At 43.4% G+C, this 15,454-nt stretch overlaps 5 protein-coding genes across 5 annotated transcripts; all 5 read right to left on the bottom strand.

Annotated features, from left to right (window-relative positions):
- Nucleotides 1–170: 170 nt before the first annotated feature.
- On the bottom strand, nt 171–2,584 carry LOC6727438 (organic cation transporter-like protein). The gene is made up of 5 exons (XM_002102783.4): nt 2,296–2,584; nt 1,637–2,079; nt 1,161–1,578; nt 599–1,105; nt 171–530 (listed from the first exon to the last, which is right to left on the bottom strand). Exons 1-5 carry the CDS (start codon nt 2,436–2,438, stop codon nt 404–406), a joined length of 1,638 nt encoding a protein of 545 aa, XP_002102819.2. The 5' UTR covers nt 2,439–2,584; the 3' UTR covers nt 171–403.
- Nucleotides 2,585–3,500: 916 nt separating this feature from the next.
- On the bottom strand, nt 3,501–5,737 carry LOC6727439 (organic cation transporter protein). Its single transcript, XM_016175610.3, has 6 exons — nt 5,535–5,737; nt 5,128–5,284; nt 4,800–5,058; nt 4,329–4,740; nt 3,761–4,267; nt 3,501–3,702 (listed from the first exon to the last, which is right to left on the bottom strand). The coding sequence occupies exons 1-6, from the start codon at nt 5,675–5,677 to the stop codon at nt 3,564–3,566; spliced, it is 1,617 nt and encodes a 538-aa protein (XP_016034014.1). The 5' UTR covers nt 5,678–5,737; the 3' UTR covers nt 3,501–3,563.
- An 887-nt stretch (nt 5,738–6,624) lies between these two features.
- LOC6727440 (organic cation transporter protein) lies at nt 6,625–8,712 on the bottom strand. The gene is made up of 6 exons (XM_002102785.4): nt 8,506–8,712; nt 8,229–8,364; nt 7,900–8,158; nt 7,430–7,841; nt 6,868–7,374; nt 6,625–6,805 (listed from the first exon to the last, which is right to left on the bottom strand). Exons 1-6 carry the CDS (start codon nt 8,646–8,648, stop codon nt 6,667–6,669), a joined length of 1,596 nt encoding a protein of 531 aa, XP_002102821.1. The 5' UTR covers nt 8,649–8,712; the 3' UTR covers nt 6,625–6,666.
- A 707-nt stretch (nt 8,713–9,419) lies between these two features.
- On the bottom strand, nt 9,420–12,542 carry LOC6727441 (organic cation transporter-like protein). The gene is made up of 5 exons (XM_002102786.4): nt 11,719–12,542; nt 11,259–11,659; nt 10,621–11,026; nt 10,321–10,556; nt 9,420–10,064 (listed from the first exon to the last, which is right to left on the bottom strand). Exons 1-5 carry the CDS (start codon nt 11,862–11,864, stop codon nt 9,631–9,633), a joined length of 1,623 nt encoding a protein of 540 aa, XP_002102822.1. The 5' UTR covers nt 11,865–12,542; the 3' UTR covers nt 9,420–9,630.
- On the bottom strand, nt 12,287–15,316 carry LOC6727442 (organic cation transporter-like protein). Its single transcript, XM_016175608.2, has 6 exons — nt 15,103–15,316; nt 14,852–15,038; nt 14,530–14,788; nt 14,052–14,469; nt 13,488–13,994; nt 12,287–13,430 (listed from the first exon to the last, which is right to left on the bottom strand). The coding sequence occupies exons 1-6, from the start codon at nt 15,243–15,245 to the stop codon at nt 13,319–13,321; spliced, it is 1,626 nt and encodes a 541-aa protein (XP_016034016.1). The 5' UTR covers nt 15,246–15,316; the 3' UTR covers nt 12,287–13,318.
- Between the last annotated feature and the right edge of the window lie 138 nt (nt 15,317–15,454).

Below are 15,454 nucleotides of genomic sequence, written 5' to 3' on the forward strand. Positions count from 1 at the left end.
TATTTAAGCTTTTGAGGCACTATACTGGCAATTTAACACCAAATTAATCATGAAATATTTAAAGTTTTTCCTTGAAATTGTCGACATAACATCTGGATTTTATAGGCGATTGACAGGGCTGACTTGTGATAATGTTATTGTGAGTAAGAAATCAAGCAATTCAGTTCATTATTTATTTATATATTTATTGTGAAAAAAGGAGTGCTTCATATATTTATACCAGTTCTGTTTTGGATATATGTATAGGGTTAGATAAGTGTATTCTATTCAACGGTTTTGGTTTAATTACTATGCATCCTTCACATGAGTAATAACTATCAGACCATTCGGTTACGGGGGTCAGCATTGCGCTGACCCCATCTTCAGGTTAAGTGCCTAGCAGGTTAATCAGGTGCATCGTTCTCTAGGGTTCAGACTTTCGGTCCTCATGCTCGGTCAGACTTTCGCGGCGTTTGTGTAAGCATGGGAAGTACAGGCAGCTCTCGTTCATTGCAAAGCGCTCACCATCGGCCAGGGTTTCTGGTAGTTTTCTAAAGTTGATAAAAACAAACATTTATCAGATACTTTAAGCCATCTTTGAGGCACATTGTACACTTACTGGTGAAGAGTTTCGGGAAGGGTCAGGCAGAGTAGAGCACCCAGGAACATTAGAACGCTTATGAAGATCGAGGGCAGGGGCTTGTAGTACTGGGCCAGGTAGATCACATAGAAGGCCAGTGAGCTGGATGCCAATCCAATGACATGGATGTTGGACACCGCCTGTCCTCTCACACTGGTCGGAATGATTTCTGCCGCATACTGGATTTCCGCATCGTAGGAAACGGTGGCTCCAAAGCGACCCAGACCCACCATTAGGGCTAGAAGGATAGCATTCTCTTTGGGATCCAGTACCGCGATCAGGAATCCTGTGGCCGCGGTTATGATGGCTCCCACCAGCAGTGCTCCACATGCCATGCCCTTCCGCCCAATCTTGTTCTGCAGCAGCAAGATGGTGAATCCAGCTGGGAGGTAAACACTGGAGGTGAGTGAGAAGAGCTTGAAGGGCGAGGAGCCCAGCCCTTCCATGTTTCTGTTGATTACGTCGTAGGATAGCGTGATGATGACCCTTAAAAGATGACGTCTTTAATTTGTATCTCATAAAAGCAAAACAGTAGACCTACGATTTAACCAGCAATGTGGTGGTGAAGCGACGCAATCTGGGAGTCTTGAACATTCCGAGGAAAGTATCCATTTGCTTGTTCAGCTTGCTCTCCTCGTTCATCTTCTCGCGATAATGCTTTACGAACTCATCAAACACAGAGTCCTCAACTTGGCGGCCATTAAACTTGGCCACTTTCTTCAGACAGGCCACTGCCTTATCGTACTTCTTCTTGGTCAGCAGCCACTGAGCACTTTCGCAGATCAGGAGGGGGTAAATGAGGACACCAAGGGCTGGAAGTGATGCCAACCAGAGGTAGCGACGCCAGTTGCCAATCCACATGGCGAGCCAGGGCGAGGTCATCAGTCCAAAGCAGTAGAATACAGCCAGGATGATGTTCAGACCAAAGGTGCGGCGCTTGGGACTTAGGTACTCGAAGACTATTGGAAAATAAATCGGTTAGCTTGCAAACAATAGCGACAGAATATCAAATATTACCCAAGATGTACATAAGGTAGTACATGGTGTCCGTGGACAGACCTGACACAAATCTCGAGAAGGCGAACCAGGGTAGCGTGTGCACAAACGAGGTAATAAAGTCACCAGTAGCACCGGATAGAGCCGCCATCAGCATGGCCGGCAATCTTCCAATGTGGTCAGAAAGAAACCCGAAGGAAATGGTGCCCACCACTGAGCCCAGGAAGAAGAAGGATTGACCCACCGCCGGCTGATGGGACTTGTCGCAGACCCACTTCAGTTCAGTGGTTAGACTCTCGTAGCCGTTCTCCCGCTCGAAGATCCAGTCTTGACAGGACTCTTCGGAGGCCACTCCAGTTCCATTGATCACCTCGGAGAGAAGAGTGCAGGAGGAGTGCGAAACGTTGGAGTAAATGGAGCGCAGCTCCGCGGCACCCAAGCCCATTAGGTCATCGTGGGAACACCTAGAGGATCGGAGTAGATTAGTTCAAGTATTATTTATCCGAAAACAAATTATTTGAAAATAGAGTTTTAGGTGACAATACTTTTAAATTAATTATTGAAAGCTGATTACAGACACATTCTAACCAATTAAAATGTAATCAGAATCGGAAACTATCATTGTTTTTACTATAGAATTTAGAATATTTGTAAATTAACTCTTTAATACAATAACTTACCAATGCTCGGGTGTAAAAGTAATAAGGGTCTGTGAGAAATAGTGCAACGAGCTGAGAATGTTCGTGTAGCCGTAGAGAATTAGAATGACAAACTGAAATCTGCCGAAGTTTCCGCACTTCTCAAGCACGCGGTCGAAATCCATGGTGATCTCGAAGAAATCGTACTTGCACTAATCGTACTAATAGTATCTAACTGACTTTATTTTGTTTATGTGGACAGCGCGTTGAATCTTCACAGCAACGAGTCAACTACATTCTGCCTGTACGCGCAGTATTTTGACGCCTACTAGGATCGGCAGCTACCTTATATAGTATAAAGATATAGGCGTTGTCGCTGATTAGGATGGGTAATTAGTAACACCGAGATTGGGCTAGGCAATCTCTCGCTTTTTGGGGTGTGTGCCGATGATAAGATGCAGATGCTGAGGCCAGAGCAAACAGTCTACGGAACAGGTGAACGAACAACCCTATACAGAAGTTATTTGTTTACCTAGCATAAAATTGATGTTTATAATGATTAAATGTGGATCAACATAAACTGTATCAACATGCTGTTCAGTCAAACTTGGCGATACATGACCTTGATTTCTGGATTCCATGTAAATAAGGCTTTTGTGAAATGCGTTTTCCTACGCTTATCAGGCATTTAACTTGGTCAAGTGACGGACTTTCTCGAAAAATTCGGCTTCTTTCTGTTTGTTGACTTTGTCTTAGATTTATGACGGATCAACCGCTGCCGAGCTGTAAGTCACGCCTGAAATGGAGTCTTTTTTAATGGGGGGATTTGCCGGATATACGGATTCGTTGTTTGTGGCTGGACACTTTAATGGCTTCTCGTTTAGAGATATAGATTATATATAGTATAGATTACAGGTCTACTTCTCGCAGGCGCCAAACAAAGCCTCTCCAGAATGCCATTAAACTTCGTTTATCTCACCGGCTAGTAAAGTTCCGGAACCATCGGCGTGATCTATATAAATCATGTCGTAGACAAAAGCTAATTAAGTTTAAACGAACCGAATAGGAGAAAAACTGGGCACTACGCAACTTCATAAATGTCTGAGCCTAGGATTAAAATATCTGAGTTCTATAGATGCGGTCAGTATATGATGAAATCAGATACTTTTTGTATTATCATAGGCAATAAAACTTGGGATTATAGTCTTAGTAACCACCCATACAACTTAAGATACTAGTAAACATGCTTTGTTTTTACTCTGTGTTCTTTGGCATTAGCATTTATTATATTCTTAATACATTTACTATAACTACTTTGTAATTTCGTTGGCTGACTCCAACTGAGATTCGGATTTATTCGGCTGCCGTTTGCGTGAAAAGCAGGGGAAAAAGTACCATTTCTCGCCCTTGGCGAATATCTCGCCCTCCTCTAGAGTTTGTGGGAGTTGCCTGCAGGATAAAATAATTATTATATATGACTATGTGGAATAAGTTATTGAAAACCCACTTGTGCAAAGTTTCTGGAAGAGTTAGGCACAAACAAGCGCCAATAATGAGGAGGAAGCTGATCAAGAGTGAGGGCAATGGCTTGTAGAAAGTTCCCAAGTAGATGATGTAGGAGCTGAAGAACGCGAAGGCATTGCCCACCACATGGATGTTGGCCACTCCTCGTCCTCGAACACTAGTAGGAATAATCTCTGCCGCGTACTGGGCCTCCGCATCGTAGGCAACAACCGCTCCGAATCTTGCCAAGCACACCATGAATCCTAGGAGTACGGAGTAGTTCGCTGGATCTAGAGTGCCAACCAGGTAACCGGTGGTGGCCGTGATGAAGGCACCAACAAGAAGCGAGGCGCAGGCCATACCCTTTCGCCCGATTTTGTTTTGGAACAGGATAATGGTTAGACCACCAGGAAGGACAACGAATCCTGAGTAGGAGAAGAGCTTGAATGGCGATATGCCCACGCCTTCAACATTGCGACTCAGGATGTCGAATGCAATTGTAATGATCATTCTGAAAAAATACAACTGAAGTTCTAACATGTTCAAAATATCTCAGTATTATTGTAACTCACGATTTGATCAATAGAATAATTGTAAACTTTCTCAGTCTTGGAGTCCTCAACATACCCATGAAGGTATCTGAGGATTTCTTTTGGGCACTGTTCAACTTCTCTCGATAATGCTTGATGAACTCATCGAAAACAGAGTCGTCTACTTGGCGTCCATTGAATTTGGCAACGCTTTTAAGGTTGTTAACTGCCTTGTCGAATTTTCCTTTTGTTAGTAGCCACTCGACGCTTTCGTGAAGGAACAACGGGAAAATTAGCATTCCGAGAGCTGGAAGGGATGCCGCCCATAGGTAACTGCGCCAGTTGCCCAGCCAAATTGCTATCCAAGGCGAGATCATAAGGCCAACTGTGTAGAAAACACCCAAGATGATATTCAGACCAAAGGTGCGGTGTTGTGGGCTCAAGTACTCGAACACTGCAATAATATGGGTTTGAATATAGTGTATAAAATATAAATATTTAATATAAACATACCCAAAATGTACATCAGGACATACTGTGTGTCCAAAGAGAGACCAGATATAAAACGGGTGAACGAGAACATAGGCAGACTGCCCACGAAGGAGGTAAAGAAATCCCCAGAGGCTCCTGTCAAGGTCGACAGAACGCAGGCAGGGAGACGTCCTATGCGATCGGCCAAATATCCAAAGAATATACTTCCCAGGGCGGATCCAATGAAGAAGAAGGACTGACCCACCGCCAGTTTGTAGGCATCGTCGCAGACCCATGCGAGCTGTGTTCAATATTTCGGACGAGAGTGTTGATTATAAAATGGGTTTTCTACTTTTGGGCTGAAACATACCTCTGTGGTGACACTCTCGTAGTTGCTTTCCTTTTCGAAGTCCCAGGAGGTGCATTTGTAATCCCGAAAAGAGGTCCTATCGACATCATACTGAATGACACTGCAGGACAAGCGTTCAGTGAAATTCTGTGAATATTCTTCAACTGGCGCAGAACATCTGAAATATTAAGATGATAAATGTTTAAGTTGAGCAAATTTCGTTTATTGTGAAATTAGGTGTGGTCTTGATTTGGCATGTATTTATTTTTTTAGATTAATATTTGATTGGATTAACTGATTCGAGAAATTGCATTTGAATTATCTATTACCACAATTTAAGATATACAAAATAAATTTAAAATATAATTCAAATGTATACTTTTTTAATGAAATTCCGTTAAATGAAAATGGTCTTTTGAAATGCTCACCTGTGCGAGGGCGTGAAGCTGATCAGAGTCTGCGAAAAGTAGTGCAGCGAGGACACTATATTAGTGTATCCATAGAGTCCAAGGAGTAGGATTTGGTAGGGGCCGAAGTTTCCGCACTTCTCCAGGACACGCTGAAGATCCATTTCGGCACAAGAAACCGCCCTGATCGCAGACCACCGACTGATGCCAGCGAAGGGTGCGAGCAGCTGGTATATACACCATTCCGGCACCTGGATATGTGGCTAATACTCTGCAAACACAATATCTGCTGCTAGTTTATCTCACACCGGGGCATGAGGAAGAACAGAGCTTGCGAACCATTTCCGACGTCTGGCGTCTGTTTGGCGTGTGGAGAGATTCTTTCTAGACCCATGGGCCGAGTATTAATGTGACGCCCGCACAACATAAGTTTGGGCTTACTTTTATCTCCATGGGTGTTTTGGGGTCCAGTAAAATAGAGCTGTCTGGCAAATAGAAACAGGGTAATCTGCGCAAACAAAGTCTCGTTGGTGTCATAAAAATGTTCTGTTGAAAAGCAAACGGATAATTTGGAAACATCAATTTAAATATGCAAAAGATCCGACTTATTACATTCTGACTACTCGCACCTGTCCATATTCATAAACTAACTGCTGAACTTGAACGGGCTTAAGACAACAGAGTAACATTAGACAGGGTGCTAGACACTCATAATAAATATTTTGTACTGAGTATTTAAGCTAAAACGTGTGGTGTGGCTTGTTTTTATAGCAACGCTATGAAGTCGTAAAATTTAAGTAAATCCACCAATCACTTTCTATACAACGTGATTTACTTGAAATTTTATGACTTTTTGTTGTAATGTTTCCGGAACTACGAAAAGTCTGACAGAAGCTAATTAAGTGTAGACAGGCCAGTTAAAAATGCATTATGAGAAATAAATGTCTGGGCCTGGGATAACAAAGACCTCAGTTCTAGAAATGAAACCAGAATATGGTGAAATTGGTAGCGTTTATGAGTGTCCGAAGCCATATAACTAGTAATTCGTGTCCAAACAGAACTTGTCTAGAATTGCCCATATAACTAAGGGCCCAGTAAACATGTTTTGAAGTGACTTGTAATCTGTATTTGTATTTTGAATAAAAACTTATAACTAATTTGTAATTCCGCCGGATGACTCCAATTGAGACGCAGACTTCTGAGTTTTCTGTCGGCGTGAAAAGCAGGGAAAGTAGTACCATTTCTCGCCTTTCGCAAACATTTCGCCCTCCTCGAGATTCTGCGGAAGATTTCTGCCAACAAAATAATATAAATATTAGAATATTTTTATGTGTTCGGAAAGTAGAAGACTTACTTGTGCAAAGTCTCGGGTAGAGCCAGGCACAAACAAGCGCCGATTAGCAGAATGAAACTGATCATAAGAGATGGCAGTGGCTTGTAGAAAGTTCCCAAGTAGATGATGTAGGAGCTGAAGAACGCGAAGGCATTGCCCACCACATGGATGTTGGCCACTCCTCGTCCTTTCACACTGGTTGGAATAATTTCAGCTGCATACTGGGCCTCAGCATCGTAGGCCACCACTGCGCCATATCTTCCCAGACTGACCATGAAGCCCAAAAGAACAGAGTAGTCTGCTGGATCCAAGGTGGCCACCAAATAGCCAGTAGCCGCCGTGATTATGGCACCCACGAACAGGGAGGCGCATGCCATGCCCTTTCGCCCGATTTTGTTCTGGAATAGGATAATGGTGAGGCCGGCAGGCAAGTAACAAAATCCAGAGTAGGAGAAGAGCTTGAATGGCGATATGCCCACGCCTTCAACATTGCGACTCAGGATGTCGAATGCAATTGTAATTATCATTCTGAAATAAGATAAAGGATGGTTTAATATGTTGATTATATCTCATTTTAACTCACGATTTGATCAATAGAATAATGGTGAACTTTCTCAGTCTTGGAGTCCTCAACATACCCATAAAGGTATCCGAAGTTTTATTCTGTGAGTTGTTTAGCTTTTCGCGGTAATGCTTAATGAACTCAACGAAAACAGAGTCATCAACTTGTCGTCCATTAAACTTGGCGACACCTCGAAGACTTTTTTCTGCCTTTTCGAATTTTCCCTTTGTCAGCAGCCACTCGGCGCTCTCGTGGAGAAACACTGGGAATAGTAGCATTCCCAGCGCTGGAAGTGATGCAGCCCAGAGGTAATGCCGCCAGTTAGTCACCCAAATAGCTATCCACGGAGATATCATTAGCCCAACGCAGTAGAAGACGCCCAGGATGATGTTTAGCCCGAAGGTGCGGTGTTGTGGACTCAAGTACTCGAAAACTGTAAAAAGAGTTGAGTTTTTCTGAACTACTGATGAAAATAGTTTGAGTGTACATACCCAAAATGTACATCAGGACATACTGGGTGTCCATAGACAGACCGGATATAAACCGGGTGAACGAGAACCAGGGCAAACTTTCCACGAAGGAGGTAAAGAAATCTCCAGAGGCTCCTGTCAAGGTCGACAGAACGCAGGCAGGAAGACGTCCTATGCGATCGGCCAAGTATCCGAAGAATATACTTCCCAGGACGGATCCAATAAAGAAGAAGGACTGACCCACCGCCAGTTTGTAGGCATCGTCGCAGACCCATTTGTGCTGTGTTCAATATTTCGGACGGGTGTGTTTGTTTACAAAATCAGTTTTATACTTTTGGGCTGAAACATACCTCTGTGGTGACACTCTCGTAGTTGCTTTCTCTTTCAAAATCCCAGGAGGTACACTTGAATTCTACATCGAACTGTACGATACTGCAGGACAGCAGGGAAGTGGAATTTGGTTGATAGTCTTTTGGCTGAGAACATCTAAAACGGAAGGAATTTTGTATTATACATTTCTAGAATGGAACCTTCTTAAAATAAAAGTTGATCTTTTCAAATTGAAGGCTTGAAAAGTGTAATACTTAATAAATTGCATCATCTTTTAATCACAAATATCCCTCTCACCTGTGCGATGGCGTGAAACTAATGATGGTCTGCGAAAAGTAGTGCAGCGAAGACACAATGTTTGTGTATCCAAAAAGTCCCAGCAGGAGGATTTGATAGGGGCCAAAGTTGCCGCATTTCTCCAGGACACTCTGGAGATCCATTTCGGCACACGGAACCGCTGCAATCGCGAATCATCAACTGATGTCGACAAAGTAGAACAGCAGGTACGTATATAGCCGATTCTGGGTGCAGGCTATAATGCGCTAATACAGTGCAAACAAGGGGAATCTGTTGCTATTAGTTTATCTCCCTTGGGGCATTAGGAAAAGAAAGAAGGCGTTTGAACAACTTCCGACGACTGACTTCTGTTTGGATGCGGAGAGTATCATTTGAGACTCATTGGAATCGTAGGGTGAAGGGTATACTAGATTCATGGAAAATCATCGTATATATACTTCTGATCCGGATCACTAGCCGAGTCGATCTGGTTGGGAACAGCAAAACCTAGAAAGTTGACATCATGCATCCTGATCCTAGTGACGCCAAGTTTGTTCCAAGTATTTGCCACGCCTGCAATCCGCAAAGAACAGTCACCAAAACAGATTGTCCTTCTCTTCACTAGCTGAGTATCTGTTAGTCGAGAAAATCGAACTTAGCGTTCTCTCTTTTTACTAATGCGACGCCCGCAAGAGCATAACAAAGCAGTCTTTTATCTTTATGGTAGGTTTACAATTCAAATAGATTTAATTCTTGCAAATAGAAACAGTTAAGACCGATTAAACAATGTCGCGTCGGTATTACACAAATTCACAGTTTAGAAAACGCCACTTGAATTGTCTATACCGTTTAATAAATGGCAAACTGATATTAAAAAAAGTTATTAATCTTTTGATATTAAACTTAAATATAAAATATAAATCATATCTTTCTCCTTAGTATTTAGTAATATATTCATTTATTGTTTGATCACTTTTTACGGAAAAAGTTTTTAGTGTACACATTTGGAAAACTTATTCTACAAATACAGTCTAATTTTTGATACCGCTGCTTGTACTACAAACTATTACATTTTAGTGGATTCTACGGAAAACTACAACTGCAGTAAAAACACCCAACCGAGTTCCACAATCCAAACATATTTACTCAAAAGTAGACGGCCGATTCCGTTGATTGCGAGTACATCTTCGCGTTTTGCGTGTCCAGTGTGGCGGCTGATTGAGTGCGTCCCTCAAGGAAACTGAATGTGTACCACCGATTGTTCTTTCCGAAATTCTCGCCATCTTCCAGAGAAGTGGGCAATGTCCGGTGAAGCGTTTCCGGTAGCAGGAGGCAGAGACACGCCCCCAGCAAGGAAAGCACGCCCAAGATAATCTCCGGCAGCGGCGAGAACACGCTCCTCGTGAAAAGGATGTACGCACTGAAGAAGGTGAAGGCATAGCCGGCCACGTGGACTGCTGCAACTCCTTGTCCCCGAACGCAGGTGGGGATCAGCTCGGTGGCATACTGCGCTCCTGAATTGTAGGCCACCGTCACTCCAAAGCGACCAACTACGGACAGGCTTACCAGCAAAGTGGTGGCTAAAAGGATGCAAGTTTGAGATTTGTTATCATTATATTTTAATAGGGATTTGAGAATGAAAATGAAATATTAAATATAAATTTAAGAACTACATTTTTAGGCTTCACAGCTCGTTTTATGCTTCTTATGAAATACGTGAGTATTTTTCTATAAGCTGCTGAAATATCCACACAATTATCTATTTAATGGTAATCGTACCATTCACTGTCAAAAGTCAAGTTAAAATTGATCCCCAGTTGATTGTGTTGAACTCACTCTTATCCGATGCAGAGGCGGCGAAGATGATGCCTCCGGTGACCGAGATGAAAATGCCACTGAGCAGCAGAGAGGCGGACGCCATCGCCTTCCGACCGATGCGATCTTGGAGGGCGATGATGAGCAGACACGCCGGCAGAATGGCGGTGGCGCTCAGCGAGAACATCACAAATGGCGAAATGCCAAGGCCCTGAACGTTGCGAGAAACCGCATCATAGCAGAGGGTGATGACCATGCTGCGCGTGGGTGTTGAAAATTAGTAAAAATCAAAAACATAAGCTCACTATTTCGGCCACTCACGACTTGAAGAAGAGGATGAGGGTATGGCGACGGAGCCGGGGCGTTTGGAACAGGTCAAGTAGATGGGGGGACGCCTTCTGGTTTTGCTGACTGCACTTGCACTCCTCGATAAACTCCGCGTAGGCACTCTCCTCCACGTGCCGTCCATTTATCCTGGCCACCCGTTTCAGGCAGACAACGGCGCTGTCGTACTTCTGCTTGGAAATCAGCCACTGAATGCTTTCAGGCACAATGAGGTAGAAGAGCGGCACCACCAGCAGGGGCAAGGAGGTGGTCAGTAGGAATCCCCGCCAGCTGCGCATGAGAACGGCGATCCAGGGAGCCGCCATCGAGCCTAGACAGTAAAAAAATCCAATGCAGATGCTCAGGCCAAGGGTGCGCACCGATGGCCGCATGTACTCCATAACTAAGTTGGGTATAGAAGTATAGAATTACATATATTTCAACAAGAGAGAAAGCTATTATCGAGCCGTTACTATTAAATACGCCTTTCTCAGCTAATGGAAATGAAATGAAACTGCTCCTGCAAGCAGAAATTGAACATTTAGCATATGAGCAGACGACTATTTTCAAGGGCAGAATCACTTTCTTCAACCTGTTGCACACTTTTCATGAAATCTGTATAAAAATGCACTCACCCAAAATGTACATCATCACAAAGTTGCTATCCGTAGCAATGCCGGAAATCATGCGAAACATACAGAAAAGCGTGACATTGGTGCTCCATATGGTCAGTAGATTGCCTGTCATAGCAATCAGGTTGGCCACGACCAGGATGGGCAGACGTCCAACCACATCCGCCAGGTAGCCCAGAACCATAGAGCCCACCACAGAGCCCACAAAGAACATGGACTGGCCGAGCGTGAGTTTCCAGGCATCGGCGCACACCCAATCCATTTCGCTGGGAAAGCTCTGGTAGCCCATATATAGCTCGTAGTTATAGCTGTAGCAGGTATTCGGAGTGCTAATATTTCGGTTCAACGGCAGGCAGCTCGACTCAACTGGCGACTCAATGCTGGCGGGCAAACCATCTGCACACCTGGGCGTATGAGCAATGCGTTAAGTATACGACGCGGTGGACAGCGGTCCTATACGCACCAGTATTTGGGAACGAAGCTGATGATAGTTTGGGAGTAGTAGTGCAGGGCTGAAAGAACGTTGATCACACAGAAGAGGAGCAGCATTATCATCTGCAGACGGCCGAAGTCGCCGCACTTCTCCAGGATCTTGTCCACCTCCAACATTGTGATCCCTTCCACTCGCACCACTTAAATCCAGCCACGTTTCTATCCGGGAATTGAGATGAGCCTGCGAACGACGACACGACTCCGACTCATCTCCACGACTGCATATGCGACTGGCCTAATTGGCTGCGTTGAAATCCCTCTTAATTTTCAAAACCAATTAGTGCGCTCAGCGATTCTTCACGGAACGAGATCAGAAATAATTCGTGTGGATTATGTTTGACAGCGGTCTTTCGTCAGATGCTGTGTAATTCTGCTGGAGCACTGACAACTACAAGGAACACAAGTCGTGCTGTAGGTCGTAAGTCGCAGTTGTTTCCATAGCCCTTCAAATTAAGTTATAGATAGTTTTTCGGGCAATTTTTAAATTTTGTGGCAACCAAAATGGAGTTGATCAAATATGGGAAAAAAAACACAAGAGATCACAGTCAATTTTAGTTTATTCACTGGCACATCTTATTTTAAAAAATGTTAGGCTCCAGCACGGCGAGCATTTTATATTTTATTTAAATTTTATTTAAATCCCTTGGATTTAGATTGCTAGCAGATGCTCGTTGAGAAATTCCTAATTAAATTTAAGATAAGAAACAGACGTTTGGCTGCATCCAACACAGCCTGTCACAATAGAACTTTATGTAGTCACTGACCGAGAATTGCGCGTCTCAGGCGAAATTGCGATGTCAACCGCACGGAACGAAAGTAAAGTTTGATGTGGGGCTTTCGATTGCCTGCAGTCGCATTTTCGTGAAACGAAATTGTCAAATACACGAAAGAAAGCTGTATGAAAATGTATAGATCGCTGGTTACCTATTACGATGAACTTGGAAATATATACTATCTCAAAGATATCGTTATAAGCTGTTCGAAATATCCCTTTGATCTGTTTTTATTGATATTATTTTATTACCATTTGAGTGTCCCATGCATACTACCGGTAAAACGTATTTGCTACGACGAATTATTTTGAAATCTTAGGCCTTTGTTATTGCTGAATACTATGATGAGGAGATAAGTATAGATTTTTGGGGTCGGTGATTGCAAACATGCAATGCTGTTTATTTACAGATATTATAGCTACGATTAAATTCGTGACGTCAAAAAGTCAGAGCTGCTTAAATTGTAAGCAGATAGGCGATTTGTATATCGTATCTATACTAAATCTAAACAAATCAAAAATTTTGGGCAACTAAATACTTAAAAAAGAAATGACAAACTCCATAGTTTGTTGTGTGTTTTTTAACACAGGAATTCGCTGTCAATCATTTTTTTATTTGAATTTTATGGCGTATAATCATCGTGCATGTAATTAATCTGCTTTGATGATTTACGACAAACTTATAAATTTTAAATATACTAATTTAATCAGTCTTCGTGGAGGTTACTTTAAATCGAATGACAACGACAAACTAAGTCTCAGTGTTCTCAGCCAGAGGTTCACTTTAATTTGTCTTCAATTATACACTTTCAGTCCTAACATTTTTTTCTTTTCTTGAGAAACAAGGAAAGTAGAGGAAGCTCTCGTTCAAGGCAAACATTTCTCCATCCGCCAAGGTTTCGGGCAACTTCCTGATAGGAAATGACCCAATAAATAATTTGGTAAGAATTTCAGTTATATATACTAACTTGTTTAAGGTCTCCGGTAATGTAAGGCAAAGTCCAGCTCCGAAGAACATCAGGCAGCTAATGAAGATCGAGGGGAGAGGCTTGTAGTACTGGGCCAGATAGATCACATAGAAGGCCAGTGAGCTGGATGCCAATCCAATGACATGGATGTTGGATACCGCTTGTCCTCTCACACTGGTCGGAATGATTTCCGCCGCATACTGGATTTCCGCATCGTAGGAAACGGTCGCTCCAAAGCGTCCCAGAGCCACCATGATAGCCAACAGCAGGGCGTTCTCCGTGGGATCCAAGTGGGCTATCATGAAACCCGTCGCCGTGGTAATTAGTCCACCCACAAAGAGAGCGGTGCAGGCCATGCCCTTGCGTCCGATCTTGTTCTGCAACAAGAGGATAGCCACTCCCGCTGGAAGGTATACAATCGATGTGAAGGAGAAGAGCTTAAAGGGCGATGTACCTAAGCCCTCCATATTTCGGTTAATTACATCGCAGGAGAGGGTTATGATGACACTACAACCGAAAGGAGACATTATGTAATGCACTAAGATCTAAAAGTAATGAACTTACGACTTCACGAGCAATGTCAAAGTGAATCGACGCAACCGAGGGGTCAAAAACATGGCTAAGAAAGTGTCCTCGTGACTATTGAGTTTGTAATCCTGGATTTCCCTTTCCCGATAGTATTTGACAAACTCATCGAAAACGGACGCCTCCACCTGTTGCCTATTGAACTTGGCCACTTTCTTTAGACAGAACACCGCCTCGTCGTACTTCCTTTTGGTCAAAAGCCACTGAGCACTTTCGCAGATCAGGAATGGATATATAAGGACGCCCAGTGCTGGAAGAGATGCCAGCCAGAGGTAGCGACGCCAATTACCAATCCAAATGGCGGCCCAAGGCGAGGTCATCAGTCCGAAGCAGTAGAATACAGCCAAGATGATGTTGAGGCCAAAGGTACGGCTCTTGGGGCTTAAGTACTCAAAGACTGACGATATGAGGAAGATGAATTAAATTAACTTTATGCTTTCATAAAAAAGAACATTACCCAATATGTACATTAGGTAGTACATGGTATCCGTGGATAATCCCGACATAAATCTGGAAAAGGCGAACCAGGGCAGCGTGTGCACAAAGGAGGTGATAAAGTCCCCAGTGGCACCACACAAGGTGGCCATCAGCAGGGAGGGCAGACGACCTATCTGATCCGACAGATAGCCAAAGATTATGGTGCCCACGACGGAGCCCATGAAGAAGAAGGATTGGCCCACTGCTGGATGATGCGATTTGTCACAAACCCATTTGAGCTGAAGTGGGTTTGTTTTCAATATTATAAAGTTTCTCAGTAACATTTTTCAATGGCTTTATACCTCGGTGGTAATGCTTTCGTAGCCGCTTTCCCTGTTGAAAATCCAATTCCTGCACTTTCGGTCCGTAGCTACAACACCTGAGCCGTTGATTACGCCCAAAAGAGGCGTGCAGGATGCGGCGGATATGTTTTCATATACGGAGCGAATCCCTTCCACACTGAGACCCTTAAGGTCAGCATGGGAGCACCTGTATAAGAAAGATCAGATGTTACATGGTGAGGACCAATCACCCAATCTGTGATTCCACCCACCAATGCTCTGGTGTGAAGGTGATGAGGGTCTGCGAAAAGTAGTGCAGTGATCCAAGAATATTTGTGTAGCCGTACAGCAGAAGGATCATCACCTGGAACCTGCCATAGTTTCCACACTTATCCAGAACCTGACTGAAATCCATCAGACGTTGTTTCGACGACTAAAAACTTTCCAAGCGACTGACTACTTCCAACTCCCTTTGAGAACTGACCAGAAGCTAAATCAAACTGCGCTGGGAATAGCCATAAATTTATCTTTAGCGGCTTTAGGCAATATGTTTCATAAAGCTAAAACAGCTGAATGGGTTTTAAAATTACAGATATGCCGTCGAATGTTTTGCCAGCTGTGAGC

This window comes from Drosophila simulans, chromosome 3R (genome assembly GCF_016746395.2).
Source record: "Drosophila simulans strain w501 chromosome 3R, Prin_Dsim_3.1, whole genome shotgun sequence".
In the NCBI taxonomy this organism is placed as follows: Eukaryota; Metazoa; Arthropoda; class Insecta; order Diptera; family Drosophilidae; genus Drosophila; species Drosophila simulans.

Coding starts and splice junctions, on each gene's coding strand:
- LOC6727442 (XM_016175608.2), bottom strand. CDS start 15,245: ATGGATTTCAGTCAGGTTCTGGATAAGTGTGGAAACTATGGCAGGTTC. Junction 14,789..14,851: donor ACGAAAGCATTACCACCGAG/GTATAAAGCCAT, acceptor AACCCACTTCAG/CTCAAATGGGTTTGTGACAA. Junction 13,995..14,051: donor TTGACATTGCTCGTGAAGTC/GTAAGTTCATTA, acceptor TTTCGGTTGTAG/TGTCATCATAACCCTCTCCT.
- LOC6727439 (XM_016175610.3), bottom strand. CDS start 5,677: ATGGATCTTCAGCGTGTCCTGGAGAAGTGCGGAAACTTCGGCCCCTAC. Junction 5,059..5,127: donor ACGAGAGTGTCACCACAGAG/GTATGTTTCAGC, acceptor TATTGAACACAG/CTCGCATGGGTCTGCGACGA. Junction 3,703..3,760: donor CTTCCAGAAACTTTGCACAA/GTGGGTTTTCAA, acceptor TTTATCCTGCAG/GCAACTCCCACAAACTCTAG.
- LOC6727441 (XM_002102786.4), bottom strand. CDS start 11,864: ATGTTGGAGGTGGACAAGATCCTGGAGAAGTGCGGCGACTTCGGCCGT. Junction 11,660..11,718: donor AGCTTCGTTCCCAAATACTG/GTGCGTATAGGA, acceptor TCATACGCCCAG/GTGTGCAGATGGTTTGCCCG. Junction 10,557..10,620: donor CTCATCCTCTTCTTCAAGTC/GTGAGTGGCCGA, acceptor ACCCACGCGCAG/CATGGTCATCACCCTCTGCT.
- LOC6727438 (XM_002102783.4), bottom strand. CDS start 2,438: ATGGATTTCGACCGCGTGCTTGAGAAGTGCGGAAACTTCGGCAGATTT. Junction 2,080..2,295: donor ACTTTTACACCCGAGCATTG/GTAAGTTATTGT, acceptor CCGATCCTCTAG/GTGTTCCCACGATGACCTAA. Junction 531..598: donor CTTCCCGAAACTCTTCACCA/GTAAGTGTACAA, acceptor TATCAACTTTAG/AAAACTACCAGAAACCCTGG.
- LOC6727440 (XM_002102785.4), bottom strand. CDS start 8,648: ATGGATCTCCAGAGTGTCCTGGAGAAATGCGGCAACTTTGGCCCCTAT. Junction 8,159..8,228: donor ACGAGAGTGTCACCACAGAG/GTATGTTTCAGC, acceptor TATTGAACACAG/CACAAATGGGTCTGCGACGA. Junction 7,375..7,429: donor ATTATTCTATTGATCAAATC/GTGAGTTAAAAT, acceptor ATCTTATTTCAG/AATGATAATTACAATTGCAT.